Consider the following 25862-nt stretch of genomic DNA (forward strand, 5'->3'; position numbering starts at 1 on the left):
GCACACCGTGTCTTGCTTGAACCATGGTCGAATTTTGTATACTCGTTATTTTTAACCCATTCGCATTCCGGATGCTCTAATTATGGCTTTCAGAGTTGCTTCGGCGAACACTTGTCGTTTTCACGAAGCGATCGGAAGCTGGAACAATGCCCCGACGATTTTGAGGAAAGAAAAGCACGGTCAAAAGGCGCACGGCGCGCATCGACGCGATCTCGAGTCACGAAGGTATCGATGGCGCGTCGAAGTACAAGTTTTATCAGATAACGGGATCTGCGAGCACGCGACGCGTGACATGCAAATACGTGGGGAAACGTCGCGGTGTTTGTAACTCGCGTCGGTCGTGGAGTACGCATCGAGAGGCTCCGTGGCGCGACCCCGAGCTCACCAACGATCGACGATCGACGATTTTTACTAACGCGAAAAGGTGAAAAAAGGAAGGGACAAGGTGCGTTGGTGCGAGCAATTGATTAGGTCATCCCCGCGGCAACCGATGGACAAACACGAATAAAACAGAACCACCCTTGGATCAGCGTTTCGAGACCACCCTCAGTTGCTTAACCAATTTCCGCACGCGATATCCCTCGACGTCCAAGCGAACGAAACGAATTTAACCACACGACCATCACTTATTGCTGAAAAGCAAGCCGTAATTTGGTATTCGAGCCTCTCCGCCGGATAAGAACCTTTCAAAGGAAGTTCCGCAAAGCGTAAAGTTAGTTCTCCGAAAATCTATTAGAAAATGAAGTACGCGTGCCTCGCTACTCTTGCGTTCGCTTTCCTCGGATTCTGCGGGACGATTCCGGTTCAAGGACAGGAAGACTCAGCAGCTGGCAGAGGCTCGTCGACGGCAACGAGACCTGTTAACATTTGTGAGTAAATGCACAAGGAAGCTCGTCGTACGAATTTCTACTTTTTCGTTTTACGTACAGAGTCTCTAATTTCTTTCGAAATAACTCCTGACATCTGTCGAGGCAGGGTGCTTGTTTGTTAAATAATGAAGATCATTTTGAAATTAATATTTCAATATTTTTAAAAACAAACCATAACCCTGGATCGATCGCGTTTCATAAATTGACGAAACGCATTTCCGATACAGTTGTCGTGAACGACGAGACCAACAAAGTGGCGAACAAGAGCATAATGGCCGCTCTAAAAACGATCAAGGATAAGTACTCGGGTTACTTGGGAAAAGTCTGGATGGTACAGGTGAACGAGACCAACGTAAACGACACTTTGGACCGCATCTGCAATTCTTGGGAGTCCGCGGTCGAAGGGAAAGCCACGACAGTTCCTGATTTGATCGTGGACACGACGATAGCCGGCATGGGGGCGAAAATATCGAATTCGTTCGCAGCCGCTCTAGGAATCCCTACGCTATCCGCGCAATACGGCCAAAAGGGAGACCTCCTCTACTGGAGAAACTTAAACGCTGATCAGACGGGATACTTGATCCAAGTGATGCCCCCGGCGGACTTGATACCGGAAGCGATCAGGCAGCTGGCGATTCAGCTGAACATCACGAACGCGGCGATTCTCTACGATCACAATTTCGTCATGGATCACAAATACAAGAGCTTGCTGTTGAACGTTCCGACGAGACACGTGATCAACGAGGCCTCGCAACAGGTGACAGAGATGAAGAATCAGTTGCAAAGTTTACGACACTTGGATATCGTAAACTATTTCATCCTGGGGGACGAGAACACCATCAATGTAGCTCTCGAGGCAGCGGAATCTCTCAATTTTACCGGAAGAAAATACGGTTGGTTTCTGTTGACATCGGAGAGCAACGTCTGGCCCAAGTGCGAGTGCAGAAACATCACCGTCCTTTTCATGAGGCCTGAACCGAACAACCAAACAAAGTCGACGCCGGCGGTGGAAAGTATCCTGCCCAAGCCGTTCGTCTCGTCTGCTTTCTATTACGACCTGGTCCAGTTAGGCGTCAGGGCGATGAAGTTAGCCTTGGACAATAACGAATGGCCGTTGAAACCGAGACACATCACCTGCGACGACTACAACAACACGAACACTCCCAAGAGGAAACTGGACTTGTTCGGCAAACTGAAAGCTGCCTACCGCGATATGACGCCTACGTACGCAGGAATTCGTTGGGGGAAAAGAAACGGCGAGCATCAAGCGCGATTCAACATGTCCATTCACTTGGTGACTATCGCCGATGGGGTTGCTTCCTCCATGGTTGATAGCGGATTCTGGAACGCGAGCGTCTCAGCGCCCTTACAGGCAAGTAACGTCGGCATAGATAGGAAATCTTAGATAGTACTCGTATTTTTTCATCTCCGTTCGATATTCTTGTAGTCTACGTTGGGCGAACGTAGAGCGTAAAAATCTTGAAAATTGATAGCATACCAAATCAACGAAGCAAATTGATAGGGGGTGCTCGTGACATTATCGACCGAAATTAGGACGACCTATCGATCAGCGAAAAAATGCTAGCTTTTAGTCACGCGAGGATGAGACTTTGTTTCATCAACTGTCACTATCGCAACGTGATCTTATTTAAAATGGGTTCGTTGGAAATGGAATATCTTTTACCTAGATTCGTTTCATAAATAGCTAACAAAGCGGTAGGAAGGAATACACGAGCAGGTCGAAAATTTTAAACGGTCCCTGTCCCATTTGTTTAACTTCGCTGAAAAATACGGAATATTTGAGAGACCTTTGCAGCGTTCGTTTATTTAACGAGTTTATTTTTCGCTTGTCAGCGATACTATCGTTTTCAACGTGTTATTACTTAACAAAAATTACTTCCTATTCGATATCAGCGAGGGAAATTGCGGCAAAAAGAAAAAAAAAACGATTTTCTAACCATGAACCTTGGCGAGTCAGTCGCCACCGTGGTTGTATCCTTGACACGCGGTCGTTACATTTATTTACACGTATCGCTGATAACCGCGGGCGCTGATGAAGATAGCGCATGCAACTTTATTTGTTTACCCAATATATAAAACGAAAGCCGATAGCCACGTAAACGCGACCTGGCATTCGTGGTTGTAGTTTCGCGTCGAGCACCCCGAGTGCTTTCCTTGTCACTCGATACTTGGACTGTCGTCGATTTTCGTCCTGTTAATTAATAAATTTCCAAGAGATCCAGCGATTGCACAAAACGTCGAATAACGTCCCTAGTTTTCCTCTGTATCTGTACAGGTAACGAACAAAGACATCATGAATGCCACCGCGGTGAAGAGCTACAGAGTGGTCACGGTGATCCATCCCCCGTTCGTGATGTACAACGAAGAAAAAAACGAGTACTACGGTTTCTGCATCGACCTTTTGAACGAAATCAAAAACATCGTAGAGTTCCAATACGAGATTCGCGAAACGGACGACAAGCAGTACGGAAATCTACTCGAAGACGGCACTTGGAGCGGAATGATGAAGGAGTTGATCGATCAACGAGCGGACATCGCGCTTAGCTCGCTTTGGGTGACGGCGGATAGAGAAAAAGTGGTGGATTTCACCGTACCTTATTACGATCTGGTGGGTCTGTCCATCATGATGCTGAAGACGAAAACATCGACGTCGTTGTTCAAGTTCTTGACCGTTCTGGAGAACGAAGTCTGGTTCTGCATACTGGCCGCTTACCTGTTCACCAGCGTTCTGTTATGGATCTTCGACCGCTGGTCGCCGTATAGTTATCAAAACAACCGGGAGAAATATAAGGACGACGACGAGAAAAGGGAGTTCAATTTAAGGGAGTGTTTCTGGTTCTGCATGACCTCCCTTACGCCACAGGGAGGAGGCGAAGCACCGAAGAACCTCTCCGGAAGACTCGTCGCCGCTACTTGGTGGCTGTTCGGGTTCATCATCATCGCTTCGTACACTGCGAATCTCGCGGCGTTTTTGACCGTCTCCAGGCTGGAAATACCGATCGAGACCTTGGAGGACCTTAGCAAACAGTACAAGATTCAGTACGCTCCTGTAATGAATTCTCCCGCTTACGTTTACTTCGAGAGGATGGCCGCGATCGAGCAGACATTTTTTAAGTAAGTAGAGCAAAGTTTGAATCGCTACTTAAACGATATTAAATCCGAAGACAATGCGCATCGTAGTATCTGGAAGCAGATGAGCCTTAACGACAGCATGACGGAAGTCGAGAGAGTTAAGCTAGCGGTGTGGGACTACCCCGTCAGCGACAAATACTCGAAAATGTTCCAAGCAATGTTGGAAGCCGGCTTTCCGGCCACGACCGAGGAGGCTCTGCGACGAGTTCGCCGTCTCGACTCGAACAACGAGTTCGCCTATATAGAGGATTCGACGACTATCAAATATCTTACCATGACAAACTGCGATTTCGTTCAAGTGGGAGAGGATTTCTCGAGGAAACCGTACGCGATCGCGGTTCAACAAGGATCACCGTTGAAGGATCAGTTTAACAACGCGTGCGTAGATGCTCTACCTTTTTCGCGGTTCCTTATCCGACACTTTTATTCGTTTCTTTTCTTTTTCAGAATTCTGATTCTGCTGAACAAAAGGAAATTGGAGAAACTGAAGCATAAATGGTGGAAGAAGAATCCCGACAGAAAAAATTGCGACACGGAGAACAGCCAAAGCGACGGCATAAGTATCTACAACATCGGTGGTGTGTTCGTCGTTATATTTCTCGGCATCATTTTCGCTTGCTTTACGTTGGCCTTCGAATATTGGTACTATCGGCACCGTGCGAAGAACACCAACATCGCTCGCAACAGCCCAAAGAAAAGTAAATTTACCAAGGTGAAGCCGCTCAGGTTCAACTTGAAACCGGCTCCCACGCACGGTTTCCAAACTAGTCAGTTCAGATCGAGGTTCTAATTCTAAGTTCGCTCGATTGGCAACGATTGTTCGCTGCTACTTTTTAATTACTTAAAAAAAAAAAGAAAAAAAAAGAAAAAAAAAGAGAGAAACGAATTTATACGAGAGAACTAATAACTTCTAACGCAGTCAAACAAGAAGCCCCGAATCGGAGTACATGTTTCTTTTTTAAGGAAAAGAAAAAAATGGATTGGATACAACAAGAGTAAATACCATAATATGCAACATCAGCGTTTGCAATGCCTTTATTTGATTACTCCCTTTGCGTACATTGATTCGCTCAGAGAATACATGTTTAGATTCTTTGTTTTTTTTTTTTCTTTATTCCATCTTTCTCATCGCATCGCACACTTTTCATACGAAACATTTCGTTCGTTATCGCGAGTAACCCTTTTCGCGTCATGTTTCCGCGTTACTTCAACCCTTGTTTCTTATATATTTATACGTTTCTCTTGTTTAAAAGGCATCCAACTCTCGAATAACGTTTCTTATACGGCTTCGCCGTACCTTCGCACCGAGGGTAGGCGTGCATCCCACCATACACGTTATTTCATTTTTCTTCCTCGTTTACCCACATGTACGTTCTTAGTTATCCGATATATTTCCTCCGAGGGAGCACAGGAAAAGCATTGGATACTGGGGTATGTTCGAAACATGGGATTCGATGATAGGTGGAAGGGGGAATCAGGGTATTATTCTTCTAGGAAGTTAAATTATAGTTAGGGAGATACAATTAAGATAATCCATTAATAATTACGAAAAGAAAACAACAAGAAAATAGAACATTATTTCGACGATGATTTCGTGGTGTAATTGTCGTGCGCCACTTTATGATTGATTTTCCCATTTTATTCGTTTATATAAGTACTCCGTCTTCGAAATTACCCCCCCCCCCCTCGCTCTCTCTGTCTCTCGATTTTCATTGTAATTCTGTCTTTTTTTTTTTGGGGCACTTTTTCATGGTTATCTTTTTTTTATTCCATACTCACCCCCCCCCCCCCCCCTCCGCCCTCTCTATATATGTACATCTATCTATCTACCTCTTTTCTCTCGTTGTTTGCAATACGTCATCCAATGAAGCGCACACGAAATGCCTGCACATCGGATGAGAAACAGAAAAAAGGATAACTCTGCTTACTACTATCTCTATAGAAAATCAGCGCACTAATTTTTTTTTTTTTGGTGTTTGTTCTCTCTTCTTCCCGAAAGTTCGCGTAAAATTATTAACAAGCTACAAACGAAATCTCGTGGACTACGTTCTCAATATATTTTTTTTTTATCTTCTCCCTTTCAGTCGCGCGTGCGTGCACACGCGCACATCATTGAATGCTGCGTAACATATACTTTTTTTTTTACTTTGTTCCATTTCTTTTTTGCTTTACTTGTCAAAGGGTTAATAATAATTATCTAAATGAACATATAATATTCCTTTCATCTCGCTTCGCATTTTTTGTTTTACTTCTTTGTTTAACGACAACGGGGGATATTTTTTTTTTTATTATTATTACTATTATTATTATTATTATTATTAACGGCACCGTCTTGGATACATGCATAACAAATTCCACATGCCAAGAGGCCCCCCCCTTTCTGTCGTGTTCATTAACGGTTTGCGTCTTCGTCTTGGAAAAGAAACGTGTAGCTAAACCTCGGATCTTGAATCATTAGAGCATTTTAGCAGCTCGTATTTATCCAGTTCATAAGGTCAACGGACGCAAAGTCGTCAGAGGCTGGCATCCGAAGCTGCTACTGTGCCTTCTATCGCAAAAAAACACATTAAACATGTAACGTTAGATATTAAATGTAACGGTGTATCTAAGTACTCAGATCATATACTAAAGTATGCTAAATCGTGCGCTCAGTGTTAATAGCCAATCGATAGCACGCGATACTCTCGATCTACCAACATAAATTGCTTCTAATATTTTCCAGGATAACATTTTAATTTTATAATATAACGTTACATACTATGTAATCGATAACGCATACGTATACATATATGTATGACACATGCATACATATATACATGCACCGATGTCTGTGCAAATTATACAACGATCAACCAACGAAAAATTATTGTTACGAAATTTTTAGCACAAACATTTTACGTATTATTAAATAACATAAATTTTGCTTCCGTTACGGGTTCAATGGTTTTCCATGTAATAGTAGTACGTCCGTACCTCCGAACAAACAAGAAATGCTTTGAAAATTGTTAAAGGAGCAACGTAACGTTATCCACATACCGCGCAATAACGTAAGATAATGTAATGTAACGTAATGCATACTTGATATTATTCGAAAGTGGGTGAAAAAAGTGCAACGAGCGTATACAAAAAGTGACAAAAATATAAAGCGCTCGACGTGTAATGTGAATTCTCTTAGTGACATGTATTACCTCTTCCTATCATTGTGCAGAGGTACATTAGATCGTACCCAGCCCAGTTGACCCAATGTATAGCAATCTTTCTCGATTTTCTCCTCTTCGCGAATAACTGTATCTTCCTCTCCGACCGGAGTATAATGAAATTGATCCTGTTCGGAGAGAATTCTGCGTTTGACCGGAGATCGAATGGGCTCGGTTTGAACGCACTTGTCACATTGACGCACCCTAAATTTCAACGTTAAATTCGAAGACACTGGAGGAATCGGCGAGTCGTTCTCTCGATATTCCATGTATGGACTCTCTCCACCAGGAAGGTATAACAAGTTCCCTGACTCGGATCTACGATACGCAACCCGCTCTACAGTATTGTTCACAGGGAACGTAGTTCCATCGGCCCACTGACCGTCATCCTTTATCGGACGAAAGTGTGTGCGAGCGGAAGTAAGCAAATCCTCGTCAGGTTCTGGAAGGCTGTTCACCTTCAGATTTGAATGAGATTCCTTGCGTGTTCCAATGGGTGTCTTACGCGGTGCAACTGGAAAGAAGCAACTGCCCGTCTGAGGACTGTGACCCAAGGCGGCTAAATTACTGCCAAGCCCTTTCCAGCACCAAGATCCATCCATTGCGGAATCAGACCAGTTAACGTTGCTCTCTGTAACGGTAAATTTTTTCAATTTGTTTATATTCGATTGTACGATACGTCGACTAACTTACACAAATGGTAATAGATAAAAATAATAATAAAAGACACATTGTAGCACGACACAGATACCATAACAATCTACATCTAACTTTATGCACATTCGTTTACTTACATTTCAGAACGGTCTCCTATCCGTTAGATATACTTAAGTCAATATTACTATATCGTGATACTCATAAATTAAATATAATGTTTAAATACTGACCTGATTTATTTTTGTTATTACATTCATCCGCATAATCTTCGATACTGATTAAATCAATGTCCCATGGAATGAGCGGCGAGTCGTCAACGATAGATTCTTGGTACGGTGTGTCAGTAGCATAACCATTGTCCGAGGTGGATAAAGTAAAGATTGTCTCGGTAGTGTCTGTCGGCCAAAGAGGTCCTGAAGGAATAGAAAGAGTAGGAGCTGCCCAAATAGAAGCCGTGTCCTGTGCATTGCCTGGTCCTGAATCCCAAAGTGCTTCTAAGCTCTCGTCAAACTTTGCTTGCAACTGTGCCAATCTGAGTTGATCTAATTCTAATTCTCGTTCTTTTTCTCTTTCAAGCTCCATTGATTTAGCAAATCCAAAACTTTCTTTGTCTTCTAATCTGCGCGAGTCAATACTCTGAAAATATAAGATAAAGCCATAAGCAGAGATTCATCCGCCGAAGTATGTAACACTAAAATAGATTTTACGCAACACTCACAATGGACATTTTAGTCTTCTTATTGCGAGATTTATTGTTGTTCTTGTTATTATTATACTTGACTCCGTTGATTTTGTTGTTGTTGTTGTTGTTGTTATTGTTGTTGTTGTTGTTGTTATTATTATTATTATTATTTCCAAAGTTTTTATCCTTTCTCTGAGAAACCTTTTTAAGGGGCGTAGGTTGCAAAGCAGGAAAAGCCGCGTAGTATCTGAGAGCTCTGTCACGTGGTGTAAGCAACTCTAAGTTTGTTTTATTTTCACAATCAGACTTTGCGGATACTTCCTCTTTCTCGTCTGAGCCACCTCCTTCCAAGTCCCGCAATTTCATACATAATTCATCGACTAGCGTTTCCACCCCACATTTCTATGTAACGAAAATAATACACATATTATTATCGGTAAAATTCAAATGTATGTAAATATTCATGGAACAAGATGAAAATAAGTAAAGTAGCTCACGTTATCGGCAGCACTCGTCAGACATTGCACAACAGCACGTCTCTGTTCTCGGTCTCCTTGTGTTGGTAGCTTAGCTTTAGGACGAGCACGAATGCGACGTCCTCCACTTCTACCTGTACCTATTGCTTCTTCTGGAGGACTGAGGGCCGAGTCGGGGCGACGCAGTAGGCTAAGCACAAATCGCGAGTACGCAACTGGGTCTATTCCCAATGCGTCCAAGCGTGCTTCCAGCCACTGGCGCAACTCCTCCTCGGCCCTTGTATCAAACACTTCGCCTCCTCCAGGGGATGCCGCTATCCCAACCAGGTGTAACGCCGGATTCCTCATTTCCTTTTAATAAAGTTCCCCCAAGACCCAAGAACTTTTACAGACTCTGCTACCTCCAGGGTGATCATCTTCTCTCCTTAAAAGTTACAGAAATCTTAATACGTTACACATTTCATTAATTAATCGTTGAACAAATAGTGTAAATCAAGTTACCTATTTACAATAGAGTTACGGTATTATATTATTGTCCTTTTAATGTTTCAATTTTACTCAATCCACCACCTTAACATTTATTAGCTTGATAAATGTTCTGTTGCTTCTCTTTGTTACTTGTAATTTCTCAGTTTTAGTTACGTTACCCACAATCAGTAGTAATACTTCTTGTAGTTTCAGTTACGTTGATTAAAAATTACTTAGTTCTTGTGCACAGGTGGTGGATATTTTGTGTAAATGAGGCGGCAGGTCTTAGCGAAGGATAACAGGTATAGTTTGTTTCCTTCCCATTTTGACACTGAAATTTCATAATTCTTTGATTATTCTTACAAGTATTTGTAATATATAAAGCATATTCATTATAAATAAATAAATAAATAACTGCATATGATTTTCTTTTCAATACTTTCTTTTATTTTGTGTAAACTTAAATCTACAGAAAATCATTAATACATTTCTTATATAAGCATTACTAGCTATTAACCATACGAAACTTTCACCTTAGTATTATCTAATTCTAAATAAATATTAGTGCTGATACATTAACAACGTGAATACCATGCTGAATGAAAGAATATACAAAAAGAATATATACGATACAAGGCTAGACCGATACCTATCGCTTTTACGATTGAGTTTATTTAGCCTCCTATGATAACTGTAAGTATTCTCAAGTACATGTACCACATGCAACAAAAAATTCAGAGGAAAACGAATTGTAGACATTTTTGGTAAATTAGTCAACTGGTAAACAATGCAAAACAACACAAAATATAAACATCTATGTCACATTAAACATCATAAAACAAGGCTCCATAAGTGTAAGCAGAAACAATGTTTATTTACATACGGAAAAAAAAAATGATACAAATTTACATTGGTCTACTTGTTTTTTCGGAAATACAAAATTAATTAAATCTTTGAATCGTACGTCTTTGAACGTTCGCAACGGGAACTATTAATGTGTGTCCGTTTAAACTTTATTCAATCGTAAACTTTTTGCGCAAAACATAAGACGCAGTTAGAGACGTACGTTTACGTTGGAGGCTGTTCAGTCACGTTGCACGAATCATGGATCTAAAAACGATTATTCCACGTCGTGACTTTGAGAACGACTGTGCTATGTTGCATTTGCTAAATTACAATGAGCCAAAAAATTGGCGGAAGCCGTTCGACAATCGTTCTTAAACGTTGTCAAAAACGGTTATCTCCAGATTACGGGGGCGCAAGAGATCAAACGTAAAAGCGAAAGAATTTTCAGGGTTTTGCACGCATCGTCAACCAGACTCGTCCACTTGATAGATGTCTCTTGAACTGGTACACGAAAACAAACTGCAATTCGTACGCATAACGCTCCAACACGAAGTCTATATGGATTGTTGGCAGAGACATTACTCGAGCAATGCAAATAACCTTGTCGATTGCGCTATGCGTTTCGCCTGAGTCATAGTTCTCGCGTCAAGAACGGCGGACTGCGTGACGTTACGAAACAAAAACAAACCCATTTTCATACGCTACGGCACTGTCAACTCACGACAATCACAATACTCACTTCTATCACGACGATAAACTAAAATGTTCGAATTCTGACGTACCTGCATGCCTCGAGAGATGATTTTCACCCCGGCCTCTTCTACACACCCCACTCAGAGAAAAACATGGCGGCTACTAAAACTTCAGTACCCCTCCTCCTTTCGGTTCCATATTGGCAGACGGTCAGCTCTTGCACAAGATTTCCAGTGTGTTCTGAAATTAATCTTCCACTGCGTTCGTGTTCGTAAAATGTGTTGATCATTTTCAAACAGATCGTTATCAACCACTCTTAGTAATAACCCAAAAGTCGATCAATTTCTAGAGGTCGTTTAGAGGTCAATGAACGAATTTGTTTTGAATAGAAAGGACAAATGTCTTTGGCAGATTGTTAATATATAAATACGTTTATAAAGAGATTTGTATGAAAGAATACTCGAAGAATTTGTTCTTCCCTAGGGAGAAAGTCTCTATCTGGGTACGAATCAAGACGCTTCGCCAAAGAAGAAGGAGTCTTGATTGGTGGCAGAGCTTGGTGACTTTTTAACGAACAATAAAAAAACAACATGAATAATAAGATTAACGTAGCAGTACTGCTACGTATATTTTTTTTAAATCGTCGATAACACATTAAAATTGATGAGCCTGCGACTTCTAATTAAATTAAGAGCTGTATTTAACTGTGAGATATATCGATAAGAATGTGCGCAAATAAATAGAAGTAAATGAACAAACATTAAGTCGCGCTAGTAATATTAAAACCAGCTTACAAACAGATACCTACACCTACAAGTGATTACATGTGATCTTTGATCTCTCATCGCTATGTTCAAGGCAGAAATGGAAAATGTGTAATGGCCGTATTTTACCACATATTTGCACAGAAACACGGCTCCGAAGAAGTACAAAAACTACAAAAAGAAAACTAATACGAGATGAACACTTTAATTCACAGAAAAACATTGGCAATTAGCCAGGGCAGAGCAATTCGACGTATGTACAATTAATTCCGATTGTTAATAAATTAGAATTGTAATATTATTTCGAACGCGTGATTTATAGATATTGTACACGTTATATTTATATAACAGGTGAATTTATAGATAGAGTTATTAATATCTGTGACAGATTAACAACATTTTTACACTTTACTTTATCATTTTCTTTCTTTAATATTACGACTTAAAAAATTAATTTAGTAGTAGGTTATGTTATGAAATAGGTATTAATAATAATGCGGTTCGTGGTTTCGCAGTGTAGCGGTATTTCTAATGAAATGCTATTTTTACTGTTGTGAATAATAATATTGATATATCTACGATCAATTTTTTGCTAATGATATAATAGTTTTCATTTAAGATTTATGTTTGAATAATACAACAATGCTTGTTACATTTAAAGAAATGATAAAGAGAAGTGTATATAATTACATTTTATATTGAAGATATAATTTACAAAATTTGACAAGATTCATTTATTTCAGAATACTGCTGTTTCAAATTGTGGCATAATATCAATCAAATAAATGGATCCCCGGCACTTATTTATATGGGTAAAAGGGATTCAAGAAGTAGTAGATTATTTATAAGCTCTACTATAACAGAAAACTGCAATAGTATTAATTCACCATACTTACAACTCCGTACAATTTATATAACACCAACATGGAAGAGCCAAGAATCATCCTCAAAGGTAGAAGATACTGTGAAGAATATCAAGGAACAAAAGGAACAAAAAGACAAAACAGAAACAAGTGTTGTACACAGTACTCAAAAAGCATTGGCAGAAAAATCTACCTTATGGCAAAAAGTGAAAGGGGAAATAATACATTATTATCATGGATTCAGATTACTGGGTCTTGATATGAAAATCTCTGCAAAGCTAGTTTGGAGAATTTTGAAAGGTAAAGAACTCAGTCGAAGAGAACACAGACTGGTAAGTTATAAATAATGTTGTGTATTTATTATCCATGTTATCAAATAATATCTGTTTGACTTTTTGAATTGTATTTTAAATAGCTTATAAAAACAACTGGCGATTTGTTCAGGCTTATTCCCTTTTCTGTTTTTATTATCGTACCCTTTATGGAATTCTTACTACCACTTGCTATTAAACTTTTCCCTGGTTTACTACCATCTACTTTCCAAACAGCAACAGAAAAAGAAGATAAATTAAAGCAAGCGCTGAAGGTACGAATTCGTGACTTTATAATGTTTTTAATATTACGATCATTTTTATTGAATTTGTATATTCGACTTTTTTATTTCAGATTAAAATCGAAATGGCTAAGTTTCTACAAAAAACATTGGATGATATGGCAGTACAATCGTCGGATTATAAATCAAAAAAAGCTAAAGAGTTTGCAGAATTTTTCTATAAAGTACGAACGTCCGGTGCTACAGCCACAAACGATGAAATCATGCAATTTAGTAAACTTTTCGAGGATGAAATCACATTAGATTCTCTTTCTCGTCCACAATTAGTTGCATTATGTAGAGTGTTGGATGTGCAAACACTTGGAACGACAAACTTTTTACGATTTCTACTTAGAATGAGGCTCAGAAGTCTTTCAGCGGATGATAAGGTAATTTTTTTTTTACTGACAATAAACGTAATCTATAGTACCATAATTTACATCTATTTTTATAGCTAATCGAAAAAGAAGGTATAGACAGTCTTACTAGAAGCGAATTACAACAAGCTTGTAGAGCACGCGCAATGCGAGCATATGGCTTGCCAGAAAGTAAATTGAGGGAGCAGTTGGCTCAATGGTTAGATTTAAGTTTAAATAAGAAGGTTCCGCCGTCGTTATTGCTTCTTTCTCGAGCACTTATGGTCCCAGAAACAATACCCATGTCAGACAAATTGAAGGCTACGATATCTGCTCTTCCTGATACGGTTGTCGCACGTACCCAAGGTGCGATAGGAGAGAAGGAAGGTAAAATAGACCACAAAACGAATATTGAGATCATTAAAATGGAAGAACGCAAAATTGAAGAGGAGCGGCTGGAACAGAAAGAAAACGAACCACAACCATCAGTCACTGTGCAAAGCACTCAAACTGATGAGATTACGAATACAGATGTAAAAGTATTGGAACAGGCTTTAGATTCCATTGGAAAGGACAATCAGAAAATGTCTGTGCAGAAGGAGGAGTTAAAAGAGCTCAAAGAAGAGATGGCCGACTATCAAGAAGATTTAAAAGAGCTCTATGAAATTAAAGCAGCTGCAAGAGGTCAAGAGGATATAGAAGATATTAAAGTGTCTAAGGGCGCCAAACGATTATTTAAGAAAGTGAACAAGATGATAGGAAAGATGGACGCGGTTTTAGAACAACTTGAATCTGAAAAACAGGTTAAACAAAAAGCAGGAAGCGCTGATGTAGAAACATGTGTTTCTTCAAAAGAAAAGGAAGAGTTGGTTAAAATAGACGAATTAATCACAGCTATTAAACGCATTCAAAGTGTTCCTGATGATCATCGATTGCAACGCATAGCAGAAATCTTGGGACAGATCGATGACGATAGAGACGGCTCTATAAAGATCGAAGACGTTCTGAAGGTAATACATAATATCCAATACATGATACGAATAAAAAAATATACATTTAAATGTAAATTGGTATAAAGTATACGATTTTTTTTATAGGTAGTGGAATTGATTGGAAAAGAAGATATTAAGCTCAGCAAAAATCAAGTGCATGAATTGATTGAATTGATCGATAAGGAGGAAATTTTAGAAGTGGATGAACAATTGCAAAAAACATTGCAAAATGATTCAACTGAAGCAAATGATTCTGAAACGAAATATGTTTCCCCAAAATCTCCAGTTCCTGCTACACCTGTGACGACTGAAAAGGGTTACGGAAAAGAAGAATTAGACGAAGATTATGCTCCACGCTCACCTGAACAGAAAAGAGAAAAGTCAGCTGCAGTTCTTAAAAGTAATACCACTTCTGATTCAGTCAGAAATGCTCCATTAGCGCCTGGTGTTCCACCAACGACAAAAAAAGCGGAAGGTTCTAAGCACCTATGATTACCGCACAATAAACTATAAATTAATGTACGTAATTATTAGTACAACTTCTTCACTGGACACTAATCGAAAGAGATACGGCATTTTCATCTCTATAAACATGATCGGGAACTATTTCTTTACCAAATGAGGTTATACAGTAAGTACGTTTTTAAAAAGTCCTCGAAGATATACAGCTCTAAATGACTGTACAGAATAAATAATTGCAATAGTTCCATGTGTGTATTAAAGCACTTTGCTTCTACATACATGGTCTTTCTTACTTAGAATTTTGAACTAAAACCGATAAATAACATTAACCTAACTTTTGTATAGTTATATAGTTAAAGCAGATTTTGAGTTTGTCATTAAGACTGTGATGCATTTAATGGCATCAATGTATAATTTGATCCACGATTTGCAAGATATCTCTGTGCTGGACACGAAAAGACTACCTTGCTTATAAATTATTAACGCTAAAAATGTTTTTTTTTTTTAAATTGTACGTGACATTACTACTATAATTGACATTGGTGGCTGGCTATGGGATATAATAGTATTCAGTTTTTTTAATTCAGTGAAACTCAATTCCGAAATATTGTACTACCATGAGGAATCATTCCATCTGTCTGAGTATTGACTGTTGTAACAGATTTATAATACACCGACAATGAGTGATCATTTTTGTTTTGCTTTGAAACTGTTAACATATTACCTCTATGCTTGAGGTTGAGAAGAGATATAATGTACATTTATAGATAAAGTAATTTTACTAATTGTAACGTACATAAACAGAAAAACTGTCCATTACATGTATGTACTGATTATATAAAGAAACAAACAATTATATAAAGCATGCAACATTTAAGTAGTAAGTATCTAAACCTTGCTTATGAAAAAAAAATCTCAAATTGAATGTTAATTAAATATTAATGGCAATTGAAAGTAAAATATTTATTATAATTGAAAATCGTAAATATTGTTTGAATTTATAATGTATAATTGCTATAATAATTAAACATTAAACTGGGGTAAGAAGATTAAATTGATTATGCCTGTGTAGTAATGTGCAGACATATATTTGCACAAAATTACAACACAATTACGATGTATTATTATACAAATATTATATCTATTTCGGGGGAATACGCGAATAATAATAGTGTCCGGGGTAACATTTACTTTTTTACTTTTGTGCATTAAAGTGCCTGTCTATGTAATAAACTATTTATGTAAAAAATATAGTTTATTCGAAATATTTTTTCTAATTTAAATGTACGATTATTTTTATTAAAGATATTCACGTACAGTCATTGTTATATTAAACCTTGTGTACCATACAACCACGTACATACATTTGATACGTGAATAAAAGATCGTCGATATCTTCTACAATTACAACTTTATTTAGATGCTACTGTTTAACTTCTCAGTGCCTTGAATATCCCCCTGTTAAAATCATTTTATCAATAATCGTTATTAAGCAAAATTACTTTCACGGCATCGTTTATTCTATACTTTAGTATAGTTCAGAGGTAGTATACGTGAATGTAATGCGCAAGAGATCTAATATACTCTTTGGTAATGCGTTTCATGGACACGAAAATAGTATCGCGCGATAAAAATAGTTCTCACTTTTGCCGCCAGATGGCGAGTGATCTGGTACAGTAGTGACGCCATCGGTGGGAAACCGCCCAAGTTTTAAGTGAAAATAGTTTTCAATGATCCAGCTAGATGGCGCCGCCGACACATTTTAATATATTAACATTTATTTGTTATTAATGCATAATTAATACGATTCTTTGCTTTCTAAGACTATAATATACTATATTCACATAATATTTAAACGTTAACAGCAATAATTATCGTCTCTTTAGTTAATGACGCCATCTAGCTGGATCACTGGAAACTATTTTCACTAAAAATTTGTCCGTTTTTCACTCGCCATCTGGCGGCAAAACGGGAACTACTCTTACAATAAACTTAGGCTATGGGCAGTGATGGCAGCCGGGCATCTTAAAGGGTATCTTAATTACCCTTTCATAATTTTACAAATATATTCATGATTTAAGGATAAAGATAGGACAATATATAAAGACAATATAAAAGTATAGACAATATACAAATATTCATGATTTTGTGCTCATAGCCACGACAATAGCCACAGCCCCCCTTTGTTACCGTTGATACGACACTGTTAACACCCGGCTCGACTGGCATCACTGGTTGGAAGTTCCAAATTTCTCCTGCTGAGAAAGAGGGCAAATTGGTGGGCAGTTCTGTCCTTCTCATAGCCTTTTTTAAAGTAATTGAATTATTTGCAGAAAGTTAATATACTAATTGAAATTGAATGCAATTAAAGAACTCATAAGCAATTGTAAAATGGGAAGATCTAGTAGTTATACATGGGTGATACAAAATTTCGATTCGTAGTACTCACATGGACATAGCACGAAATAAATTTGCACTACCGGTTAGCTCGGTATTTGTTTAATAATTACTGTTTCTGTATAATTGTAACCGCAATGACTGCGTTGAGTGGTTTCATGGAATTCTTTCAGAAAGGAAAGGTGAATATTTTTCTCTGTCGTTACGGTATTTGTTCGCGTTACAACAAATACTCTAACCTAATATATAGTTTTATCGATGAATTTTATATAAAAACACCTCGTGTTATAACTATACTTATTCTTTTATATCAAGCTGTTATACGTGTATATGCCTTCAATGTTTTTATTACGCACTTCTGATTCAAATTTTTTTAATTCGATATAGACATTTAGACCAAAGAAGAAGTTTACTCACGGAACATTACGATATTCCTTGTATAAACAAGCACAGGCTTCCCTTAATTCTGGAATTAATTTAAGGTCTGCCGTGAAACTGCCTCCTGGAGAGGATCTTAATGACTGGATTGCTGTTCATGGTACTTAAAAGTTTATGTTAAGAAATTTTTATATTTTAACCCTTTGAGTTATCATTTTCACACACAATATAATTTCAGTTGTAGACTTTTTTAATAGAATAAACCTAATATATGGCACTGTTTCTGAATATTGTGATTCCGCATCCTGTCCAACTATGAGTGGTGGAGCTCGTTTTGAATATTTATGGGCAGATGGTGAAAAATATAAAAAGCCAACAGCATTACCAGCACCACAATATGTTAGTCTTCTGATGGATTGGATTGAAGCACAAATAAATAATGAAACCATATTTCCAGTGTCAACAGGTAACACATTTAGATGTGTTAAATTAATTATGATATAAATTAATTATGGACAAATTTTATTACAGATGTACCATTTCCAAAAACATTTGTACCGCTGTGTAGAAAAATCTTAACGCGCTTATTTAGAGTTTTTGTTCATGTCTATATACATCATTTTGACCGTATTGTAGCAATAGGAGCAGTAAGTTTCATATCTTTGTATATTAATATTTCTTATCATAGTATTCATATTTATTTCGCTTGTTTCAGGAAGCACACGTGAATACATGTTACAAACATTTTTACTATTTTGTAACAGAATTTGAATTAATAAGCACAAAAGAATTAGAACCATTGGCTGAAATGACTGCTAAAGTTTGTAAAGATACTGCATCACCAACATTGACCACAGCACCGCAAAGTAATGCTAGGTAGTCATGAAACTTATTAATTGCATAATTATGGTAATCAAACTATAAAAGTGAGTTTCTTTTAATATAAGTACAAGTACAAAAAAGTAATGACAAAATTGTTTATTATTAGGATGCTAAAAAATATTAATATTTCTATGATTTTTATAACTATTTTTATTAGCATTTAGTACCTCGAGGAAGAATCTTATCGAAAGCTTTATTATGTATAGCGCTCAAATTTATGATCTTATTACTATAATAATAACGCAATTCCACCATTGCGTTAAAAGTAATCCTTCTATGTGGAATACAAAATTATTAATTTAAGTATATGTCTTTGTAATTAATTATGATAAGTAATAGTAAATTATGCATTTATGATTTATGTGCTAAATACTATTTTTTGTAGAAACACAGTGATCAACATACTTCAACATTAATTCCTATCTATATTCGTAATCAAATTGTATAACTAGGTAACATTACTTATGAAATTATTTCATAGTAATATGTAAGTGTACATACATACGTACATAAAGTGTAACAGAAATAAAATAGCATGTGATGTGTGGAAGAGTACACACATGATTTATTATTAATTTCATCAATACCTGTTACAATTTCGTAAACATCAATGATTTAGGTATAACCAATTGATAAATTATTATTTCACTTAAATATAAGTATTAACAAGTATTAAAGTGAGACTACAAATTATTATTGGAATATACATAGACTTGTCTTACATATCGCAATTTGAATAATAAATATGAATAAATCTGAACAATTAGTATTTACGAAAAATGAATTAAATATTTGCAATCTTACTTTAATCCTAATTTTTTACTAAAAATGATGTTACTGGCGACTCGTTCTAAATTTGTGTTGAGAAATGCTTTTACATGAACAAGCTGAACATTTTGGAACGAGTTATGGTATAATCAGGCAAGTTTTCGATTGGCCCGACTGCTGCAATTACTGGACACTGATCGTAAATATATTTCATCCCAATATCATGAATATTTTTGGCAGTTACACTCTGCAAGCAATTTTATTAATACATAAATTGTATGTAAAATATTTTATATATAGGTTATACTTACATCTATCCTGGCCTCGAGTTCATGAAGTGGTATACGCCGATTATAACAGAGAATCTGTCGACCAATATCTTCGCAAATTGCAGTTGTTCCGTCCAACTGGAGGAGCATATTTGTTTTAAGAATATTCTTCGCGCGCTCAACTTCCTTCTCTGTAACTGATACACATAACCTTTTCCATTCCCGAGTCAACCTAGTAACAAAGTTTTCGCATCCTATAGGCTCGCATACGAAGTATATACCCCAAAGACCTGTGTCCTGTAAAAAAAAAGTATAGTTACTATACACTTTAAAATGGAACATTTGTATGATAATACATACTTTGTAACAAGTATTAAAGCTTTGGTAACTATGACACAGTTCACGAACGTAACGATTTTGATTTAAGCGGTTTGAGTTATTTGCACCTCCTCCTTGGCTACGATCCCATGCTCCCACGAGAGTATTTGCAACCATAAGGGGAATATTGTCTTGATCTGCCCACCCAGCACCTTTAAAAAATATCTATTAAATGCTGAAGTTCTATAAAAGTTATGTTTGACTTAACTTTTTTCCTACCTTGAACAGCAATCGCAGCATGTGCAAGAGGAATAGTGTCATCGCGAACTCGTATATCAGAACCCGTGTAACGACACGGTTCCCAATACGGTGGAATCTCGTCGTAAAATGGTCCTTGCATTTTACCAAAATGTTTATCGGCTAAGCTTACCAGTGTATTGTGATCTACACCACCAGCACCAGCCAAAACAAATCTAAGAAAAAGAATTTCAATACAATATAGACATAAGTTGAACATTTTATAAAAATTGACAGTTTACAATTACGTACCTAGGTGGACCATAGTGTGTTTTTACATAGTCAACAAGATCATTTCGTGTAATGCTTTTAATATTTTTAGTAGGGCCAAGAATTGTCCTTCCTAATGGTGTACCTTGATAGGCACTAGCATGTAAGTGATCAAACACAACCTCTTGGAGATTTGTTTCAACTTCCTGCATCTCTCTTAAAATAACACCACGTTCTCTCTCAATTTCGGCTTCGCCAAGCTTTGAATTCTGTATGATGTCGCTCAAAATTTCTACAGCTTTCGGTACATCTTGTGCTAAACATTTAGCATAAAATACTGTTTGCTCTCTGCTTGTATAAGCATTCAAATGAGCCCCCATGTTTTCAATTTCTAATTCTAAATCAGTTTGTGAACGTTTAGTAGTTCCCTGTTAATAATTGTCATTTCAATTAAGACTTCTAGCATTTTAACAGAGGTATATCTTTAAAAAATAATTTACCTTGAAAGCCATGTGTTCCATAAAGTGTGCCACTCCATTAGTCTCGTCTGTTTCAAAGCGACTGCCAGCATCAATCCACAGCCCTACTGTGGCTGTTGGAGCACCGCTATCCTCACTTGCAACTCTCATACCACAATCTAAAGTTGTGACCCTTGTGGGTGGTTGATTGATAAGGATCTCTTTCATGGATGGTGCTGTAGAGTGCCATTGCTTTTGTGTCTAAGGATATAAATTATATGCAAGTAACAAAGAAATACCTTAAAAAACGCTTAATTAGAGAGATAACTCGATACATGGTTGGTAGTGTATAATAATTAGAGAAAGATAAAACGTAACTGTCAAATTTCCGTATTCACTGGCAAAATACAATTATGAGGTGACCTGAACAAGTTGAGGTTATGGTATCTTGATACAAGTATTCTAATGTACATCACCGAATTTCATTTATTAAATGTCATTTGTTATCAATTAAACAGTTAATTCTTATTGTTACAATTGTTTTAGAAATTTTGTTCTCATTACGTAAGGAGCAAATGGAGTCGATGATTTGTCGTCTCGATAAGAACATCTTGTTTTGAATATAAATTTCAAGGAACTGTCGTAATATATTTCAACAACTAAAGTCATATTGTAAAGTTAAAATCCTCTTACCTTTACGAGACTAGTTTTGTTAGTATAAGTCCGCAATGCAGAACTAACTTTAATTAGACGAGTCGCCATTTTCAATTACTTCGCAACCACCCAACTGGCTGCAACTGGCACGAACACAACCTTACGATCAGGATGGACCAAGACCAAGGTAGTCCCAGATAGCAGAGTATGCCAGACACAGAAAATTTACAAATGTCAATATTATAACGTATGTACTGTACCGCTTAGTAAAGTAGTGGGAGCAGCACGAGCTGCGATATGCAAGTTTGCACGACAAAACTCCGGAATATCCCAAATGTTTACTTAGGTAATTTATTTTCTGGGAAAATTTTGTGCCATTGGCAACACTGTGTCATTCGAAAACCGGCACGATTATCAAATTATCGTTCGTCGGATACATGGGATACAGTTGTATAAAACAAATGAGGAAAAATAATAGCGTCGATTAACGCTAATGATTTTTAATCAATAGTTCAACAATGGATAAAATACACGATACTACGGAAAATTTGGAACGATCTATGCAAATGCATAATCAAGAGAATGTTCAACGAAAGTCATTTTTGAGGTTAAGTGGAAAAAGCACAACTCCGAAGAGGATATCTTTGCAAAATAGCATTCACGTACGAAAAGATTCGGATGACTCCCGTCAGCTGAATGACATCAATAGTCCAAGACTGCTGAACAAATCGTACCTGAGCTCAAAATCGATGAAAGTTCACGATGTTCTGGACATGGACGATTCGTTGACGATTGCACCCCACGAAATACGTGATATAATGGTTACTTCGGAAAAGAATGACCTTACTTTAAGGGAAATGATGGAAGATAGTGCAGCAACTGGCATGATTTTGAAAGCAAACGAACCCTGGCGCGAGATCATGTCTAAGCTGTATTATGACTTTTTACATAGTATTCAAATGAACTTCTCAGAGACACAAGTGTTTGATACTGTTGCAGATTTTATACAGAACTGTTCAGATACGTTAGATATAATGAGAGGTATGAATTGAAATAAGACTTCTATTAGGACATAGGACATATAATAGTGAACTTTGATTTACAGGCATGCAATTAAAAGTAGAATCCAAGGAAGTGTCGGAAGAAGAAATTTCATTGGAGAACGAAAGGAACACATGGAGGCTTATTTATTGTCTATATCAAAATCGAATAAATAGCCTTAACTTTCCCACTCCAATGGAGGATGATTTTGATGAAAATAATACTTATATATCTGAAAAACTCATAATAGACAACTTATTTAAAACAGAAAGTTATATCAGAGAATATCAATTAATAATAGATTGGTTGGAAAAGAATGCATTGGATCAGGCAGATAGATATTCGTCGGCCGAACATTTTACAGATAAAACTCTTGCATGGGAGAATACAGTACGACAACTTGCGATTAAAGACAAAGAACAAATTCCTTTTCATATGTCTAGACCATTTGTGTCCTCCCTTGATCCAGATGCTCCAATAAGAGAAGGTAAACCTTTACACGACTTGGACAGAGAAGATAATGCAAGACTTGAAAAAAGAATGTTTATAGAGGTATAAATTTCTTGATTGAAAGATTAAATAAAACAAGGGAATGAAATATAAAATATAAAATATATTCTATCAAATAGGTACGTTGCGGTCGTCTCCAAAAGGCACAAGCATTGGCTGAAAATTGTGGACAGCCTTGGAGAGCTGCTTGCTTGTTAGGATGGATACCTCATCATGACCCTAATTATAAAAATCCGTTATCTGATACCAAATTACCTATCGAGGGAAATCCTACTAGAAGTCTTTGGAAATTGTGCGCATGGGATCTTTCTCAGGATAAACGCATAGGTAATAGTTCTTTATTATTCGCATAACTGCCGTTTCTAATAATCGGAATTGTTTCTTGCGTTTAGGTCAATTTTATCGCGCTACGTACGCTAGCCTATGCGGAAATGTCCAACAAATGTTACAAGTGGCGTTTTCATGGCATGATGCGCTGTGGGCTTACATGAAAACGCTGTTGGACATAAAAGTCGAAAGAGTGGTGAGAGATCTAGCGACAAAAACTTTTACGAATATGGTTGACGATTATTGGAAGAATGAAATTTCGCTGGAAGACGTGTTCAAAGAACTCCACGCGTCAAAAAATCCGACTACTCGTGCACAGTCGAACGACCCTGATCATCTTATTCAGAAATACTTGATTCTGGATCAAATACCGGAATTGATGGAAGAAATAGAGAATATGATAGACAGGAAGACCTGTGATCCTCACTTTTTACGATTTTTAGCTCACTTAGTATTTTTCTTCCGACAAATTGGGAAAAACGTAAATGACAAAGTTGGAGATAAAGTTCTATCGGCATACGTTAATATTCTAATCGAAATAGACGACCCGATTTTGATTGCTTTTTATACAGCTATGTTGCCTCAGGAGGCTCAAGTAACAAGTTACGCGAGCTACCTAGAAATGATAAAAGATTACGAGCAGCGCAAAAAATGCTTGACTGCGGCAGAAGATGCGAATCTGAACGTGGAAGCGATCACAAAATTAGTGGTAGAAAGTATACGGTTTAAGAACTTGGATATCGTACAGGCGGATTTACAGGGTGCTATAACCGACGCAGACATGGAGAAGATTAACGCGTTAGACTGGTTAATATTTTATCCAAGTCAAAGGGAAGAAGCATTGTGGCAAACTAACGCTCTTATAAGATTTTTCTTAATCAACGAAAAAATTGATGCCGCGCGTAAAGCTTTTAACAAGGTGCAATGTTGAAATATGATTTTTTTGTTCTATACTCTTAGTAGGATTTTATCATGTGTTCATTTTATGGTCAGATTCCAGAGGATTCTATCGAATCTGTTATGGCTGAATATCCAACAATGGAAGGTACTATAACGAATCTCACGATATCGGACAATCTATCGAAAAGAGCATCCTCGTCGATTCGAGAATATCTTTGTTATAAAACTTATCTCGATGCCCAAGAGGGTTTCGCGGAATGGTTTTCCCATTATCATCATGGAAAACCTATACCTTTAGAAGAATTACCACCGTATGCCACTTTTACCGAGAAAGTTGCACATGAGCATAAGAAATCGCAGTATAACGTAGAAATGGAAAGGTGGAAATGTACGATGCAACACCACACGAAGGTTCGTTACATAAAACTGAAATAAAAATTTAAAAAAGAATCTTCGTTACATAGTCGAACAAAATAGAAATTTGAAAAAATAATAATTCTTTTGTAGGCTGTCAAACAACTACTGTTCAATGTACTGTTGTTTCCGGATGGTGGTTGGCTTGTCGATTCAAATAATAATAACGACGAGTCACGTACACTAGACGAAGAATCGCGAGAACACCAGATGGAAAAATTACGGGAGCTTTGTATTCCAAAAATTACGCTTCTTCTTCATTCGGTGATGTCTGAAATGAACGAACATTCTGGCTGCATTCAATTAGCGGATATCCTCGCTTCCGAACAATATCAACTTTATAAAGTATTTATTTACGATTTTTTAAAACGTTCCAATGTTACATATGCGTAATAGTATAATCAATGCTTTAATTTTGTTCAAGGTGTTCCAGAAGAGTAGATTACGCGAGGTGTTCAAGAAAATCTGCGAATCATCCCTTATCTTGATGGATCAAAAGAAAGATCCTTGGGGCTATCCAAAGTGAACCTTGTAGCGAATTTACACTTTAATCGAGAAGAATGTATATGTAATTTTATGTTACACGATACGATTGTGCGAAAATCGTATGTTGAACATACTTGTACAAAACGCCTCTATCTTTTTTATAAAACCAGTTTATTGTCAACCACAAGAAGTGAATATAAAATTTGATACAATGTTCAATAATTCATAATCATAATATATTATATACCTCATGATGACTTAGACGCTTCTTTTTACCCAATCGTTAATAAATGTAGCGCTGTCAAAGCTGTAGATTTAATGCGTGAAAGGTTGAGGAGAAAACTTAGGGGACAGTGAACGTGTATAATATCCTGAGATATTTCCATTGGAGAATAATAACTCATCGTGACTTCACAACTTTTAGAGCAGCCACTCCTAACCTCATACCATACATCGTTACTATCCTTCGTATGTGGAATTTGC

The 25862-nt window shown here is 37.3% G+C and overlaps 6 protein-coding genes across 9 annotated transcripts; 4 read left to right on the forward strand and 2 right to left on the reverse strand.

Moving 5' to 3' along the window:
• Positions 1-467: 467 nt before the first annotated feature.
• Positions 468-5428, forward strand: LOC128885154 (ionotropic receptor 25a). Of its 2 annotated transcripts, XM_054139024.1 has the most exons (5): positions 468-869; positions 1097-2241; positions 3166-4004; positions 4071-4400; positions 4470-5428. In XM_054139024.1, exons 1-5 carry the CDS (start codon positions 740-742, stop codon positions 4810-4812), a joined length of 2787 nt encoding a protein of 928 aa, XP_053994999.1. In that variant the 5' UTR covers positions 468-739; the 3' UTR covers positions 4813-5428. The 2 variants fall into 2 exon arrangements, with proteins under 2 accessions (XP_053994999.1, XP_053994992.1); XM_054139017.1 differs by having other exon boundaries at positions 4071-5428.
• Positions 5033-11287, reverse strand: LOC128885174 (myb-like protein Z). Of its 2 annotated transcripts, none has more exons than XM_054139051.1 (7): positions 11131-11287; positions 9536-9833; positions 9056-9458; positions 8595-8960; positions 8107-8512; positions 7211-7850; positions 5033-6570 (listed from the first exon to the last, which is right to left on the reverse strand). In XM_054139051.1, the coding sequence occupies exons 3-7, from the start codon at positions 9380-9382 to the stop codon at positions 6510-6512; spliced, it is 1800 nt and encodes a 599-aa protein (XP_053995026.1). In that variant the 5' UTR covers positions 9383-9458; positions 9536-9833; positions 11131-11287; the 3' UTR covers positions 5033-6509. The 2 variants fall into 2 exon arrangements, with proteins under 2 accessions (XP_053995026.1, XP_053995034.1); XM_054139059.1 differs by having other exon boundaries at positions 9056-9476.
• A 410-nt stretch (positions 11288-11697) lies between these two features.
• LOC128885167 (mitochondrial proton/calcium exchanger protein) lies at positions 11698-16388 on the forward strand. The gene is made up of 6 exons (XM_054139038.1): positions 11698-12058; positions 12549-13000; positions 13084-13254; positions 13335-13649; positions 13715-14626; positions 14714-16388. Exons 1-6 carry the CDS (start codon positions 12001-12003, stop codon positions 15098-15100), a joined length of 2295 nt encoding a protein of 764 aa, XP_053995013.1. The 5' UTR covers positions 11698-12000; the 3' UTR covers positions 15101-16388.
• An 896-nt stretch (positions 16389-17284) lies between these two features.
• Positions 17285-19030, forward strand: LOC128872149 (MOB kinase activator-like 3). Of its 2 annotated transcripts, XM_054114680.1 has the most exons (6): positions 17285-17649; positions 17855-18005; positions 18084-18311; positions 18377-18492; positions 18561-18771; positions 18885-19030. In XM_054114680.1, exons 1-5 carry the CDS (start codon positions 17605-17607, stop codon positions 18723-18725), a joined length of 705 nt encoding a protein of 234 aa, XP_053970655.1. In that variant the 5' UTR covers positions 17285-17604; the 3' UTR covers positions 18726-18771; positions 18885-19030. The 2 variants fall into 2 exon arrangements, with proteins under 2 accessions (XP_053970655.1, XP_053970578.1); XM_054114603.1 differs by having other exon boundaries at positions 18561-19030.
• Positions 19031-19270: 240 nt separating this feature from the next.
• On the reverse strand, positions 19271-21914 carry LOC128872090 (mitochondrial-processing peptidase subunit beta). Its single transcript, XM_054114471.1, has 7 exons — positions 21741-21914; positions 21090-21308; positions 20632-21017; positions 20362-20555; positions 20125-20294; positions 19807-20061; positions 19271-19742 (listed from the first exon to the last, which is right to left on the reverse strand). Exons 1-7 carry the CDS (start codon positions 21807-21809, stop codon positions 19602-19604), a joined length of 1434 nt encoding a protein of 477 aa, XP_053970446.1. The 5' UTR covers positions 21810-21914; the 3' UTR covers positions 19271-19601.
• Positions 21915-22066: 152 nt separating this feature from the next.
• Positions 22067-25633, forward strand: LOC128885087 (nuclear pore complex protein Nup107). Its single transcript, XM_054138901.1, has 7 exons — positions 22067-22742; positions 22807-23294; positions 23372-23579; positions 23645-24498; positions 24573-24890; positions 24987-25238; positions 25318-25633. Exons 1-7 carry the CDS (start codon positions 22220-22222, stop codon positions 25417-25419), a joined length of 2745 nt encoding a protein of 914 aa, XP_053994876.1. The 5' UTR covers positions 22067-22219; the 3' UTR covers positions 25420-25633.
• Positions 25634-25862: the final 229 nt, after the last annotated feature.

This window comes from Hylaeus volcanicus, chromosome 1 (assembly GCF_026283585.1).
Source record: "Hylaeus volcanicus isolate JK05 chromosome 1, UHH_iyHylVolc1.0_haploid, whole genome shotgun sequence".
In the NCBI taxonomy this organism is placed as follows: domain Eukaryota; kingdom Metazoa; phylum Arthropoda; class Insecta; order Hymenoptera; family Colletidae; genus Hylaeus; species Hylaeus volcanicus.

What these genes read in the sequence shown, in the direction of transcription:
- LOC128885154 (XM_054139017.1), top strand. Translation starts at nt 740, where the DNA reads ATGAAGTACGCGTGCCTCGCTACTCTTGCGTTCGCTTTCCTCGGATTC. An exon ending in AACGAGACCTGTTAACATTT is followed by an intron (nt 870 to 1,096) that starts GTGAGTAAATGC and finishes TTTCCGATACAG; the next exon opens with TTGTCGTGAACGACGAGACC. An exon ending in GCGTCTCAGCGCCCTTACAG is followed by an intron (nt 2,242 to 3,165) that starts GCAAGTAACGTC and finishes GTATCTGTACAG; the next exon opens with GTAACGAACAAAGACATCAT.
- LOC128885174 (XM_054139051.1), bottom strand. Translation starts at nt 9,382, where the DNA reads ATGAGGAATCCGGCGTTACACCTGGTTGGGATAGCGGCATCCCCTGGA. An exon ending in AGAAGACTAAAATGTCCATT is followed by an intron (nt 8,513 to 8,594) that starts GTGAGTGTTGCG and finishes TTATATTTTCAG; the next exon opens with AGTATTGACTCGCGCAGATT. An exon ending in CTGCACAATGATAGGAAGAG is followed by an intron (nt 6,571 to 7,210) that starts GTAATACATGTC and finishes TTTTTGCGATAG; the next exon opens with AAGGCACAGTAGCAGCTTCG.
- LOC128885167 (XM_054139038.1), top strand. Translation starts at nt 12,001, where the DNA reads ATGAACACTTTAATTCACAGAAAAACATTGGCAATTAGCCAGGGCAGA. An exon ending in CCAGGGCAGAGCAATTCGAC is followed by an intron (nt 12,059 to 12,548) that starts GTATGTACAATT and finishes CATTTATTTCAG; the next exon opens with AATACTGCTGTTTCAAATTG. An exon ending in GTCGAAGAGAACACAGACTG is followed by an intron (nt 13,001 to 13,083) that starts GTAAGTTATAAA and finishes TATTTTAAATAG; the next exon opens with CTTATAAAAACAACTGGCGA.
- LOC128872149 (XM_054114603.1), top strand. Translation starts at nt 17,605, where the DNA reads ATGACTGCGTTGAGTGGTTTCATGGAATTCTTTCAGAAAGGAAAG. An exon ending in CATATTTCCAGTGTCAACAG is followed by an intron (nt 18,312 to 18,376) that starts GTAACACATTTA and finishes ATTTTATTACAG; the next exon opens with ATGTACCATTTCCAAAAACA. An exon ending in GTATTGTAGCAATAGGAGCA is followed by an intron (nt 18,493 to 18,560) that starts GTAAGTTTCATA and finishes CGCTTGTTTCAG; the next exon opens with GAAGCACACGTGAATACATG.
- LOC128872090 (XM_054114471.1), bottom strand. Translation starts at nt 21,809, where the DNA reads ATGGCGACTCGTCTAATTAAAGTTAGTTCTGCATTGCGGACTTATACT. An exon ending in ACAAAACTAGTCTCGTAAAG is followed by an intron (nt 21,309 to 21,740) that starts GTAAGAGGATTT and finishes TTATATCCTTAG; the next exon opens with ACACAAAAGCAATGGCACTC. An exon ending in GCTTTAATACTTGTTACAAA is followed by an intron (nt 20,062 to 20,124) that starts GTATGTATTATC and finishes TTTTTTTTACAG; the next exon opens with GACACAGGTCTTTGGGGTAT.
- LOC128885087 (XM_054138901.1), top strand. Translation starts at nt 22,220, where the DNA reads ATGGATAAAATACACGATACTACGGAAAATTTGGAACGATCTATGCAA. An exon ending in AAAAAAGAATGTTTATAGAG is followed by an intron (nt 23,295 to 23,371) that starts GTATAAATTTCT and finishes TCTATCAAATAG; the next exon opens with GTACGTTGCGGTCGTCTCCA. An exon ending in AACAATATCAACTTTATAAA is followed by an intron (nt 25,239 to 25,317) that starts GTATTTATTTAC and finishes ATTTTGTTCAAG; the next exon opens with GTGTTCCAGAAGAGTAGATT.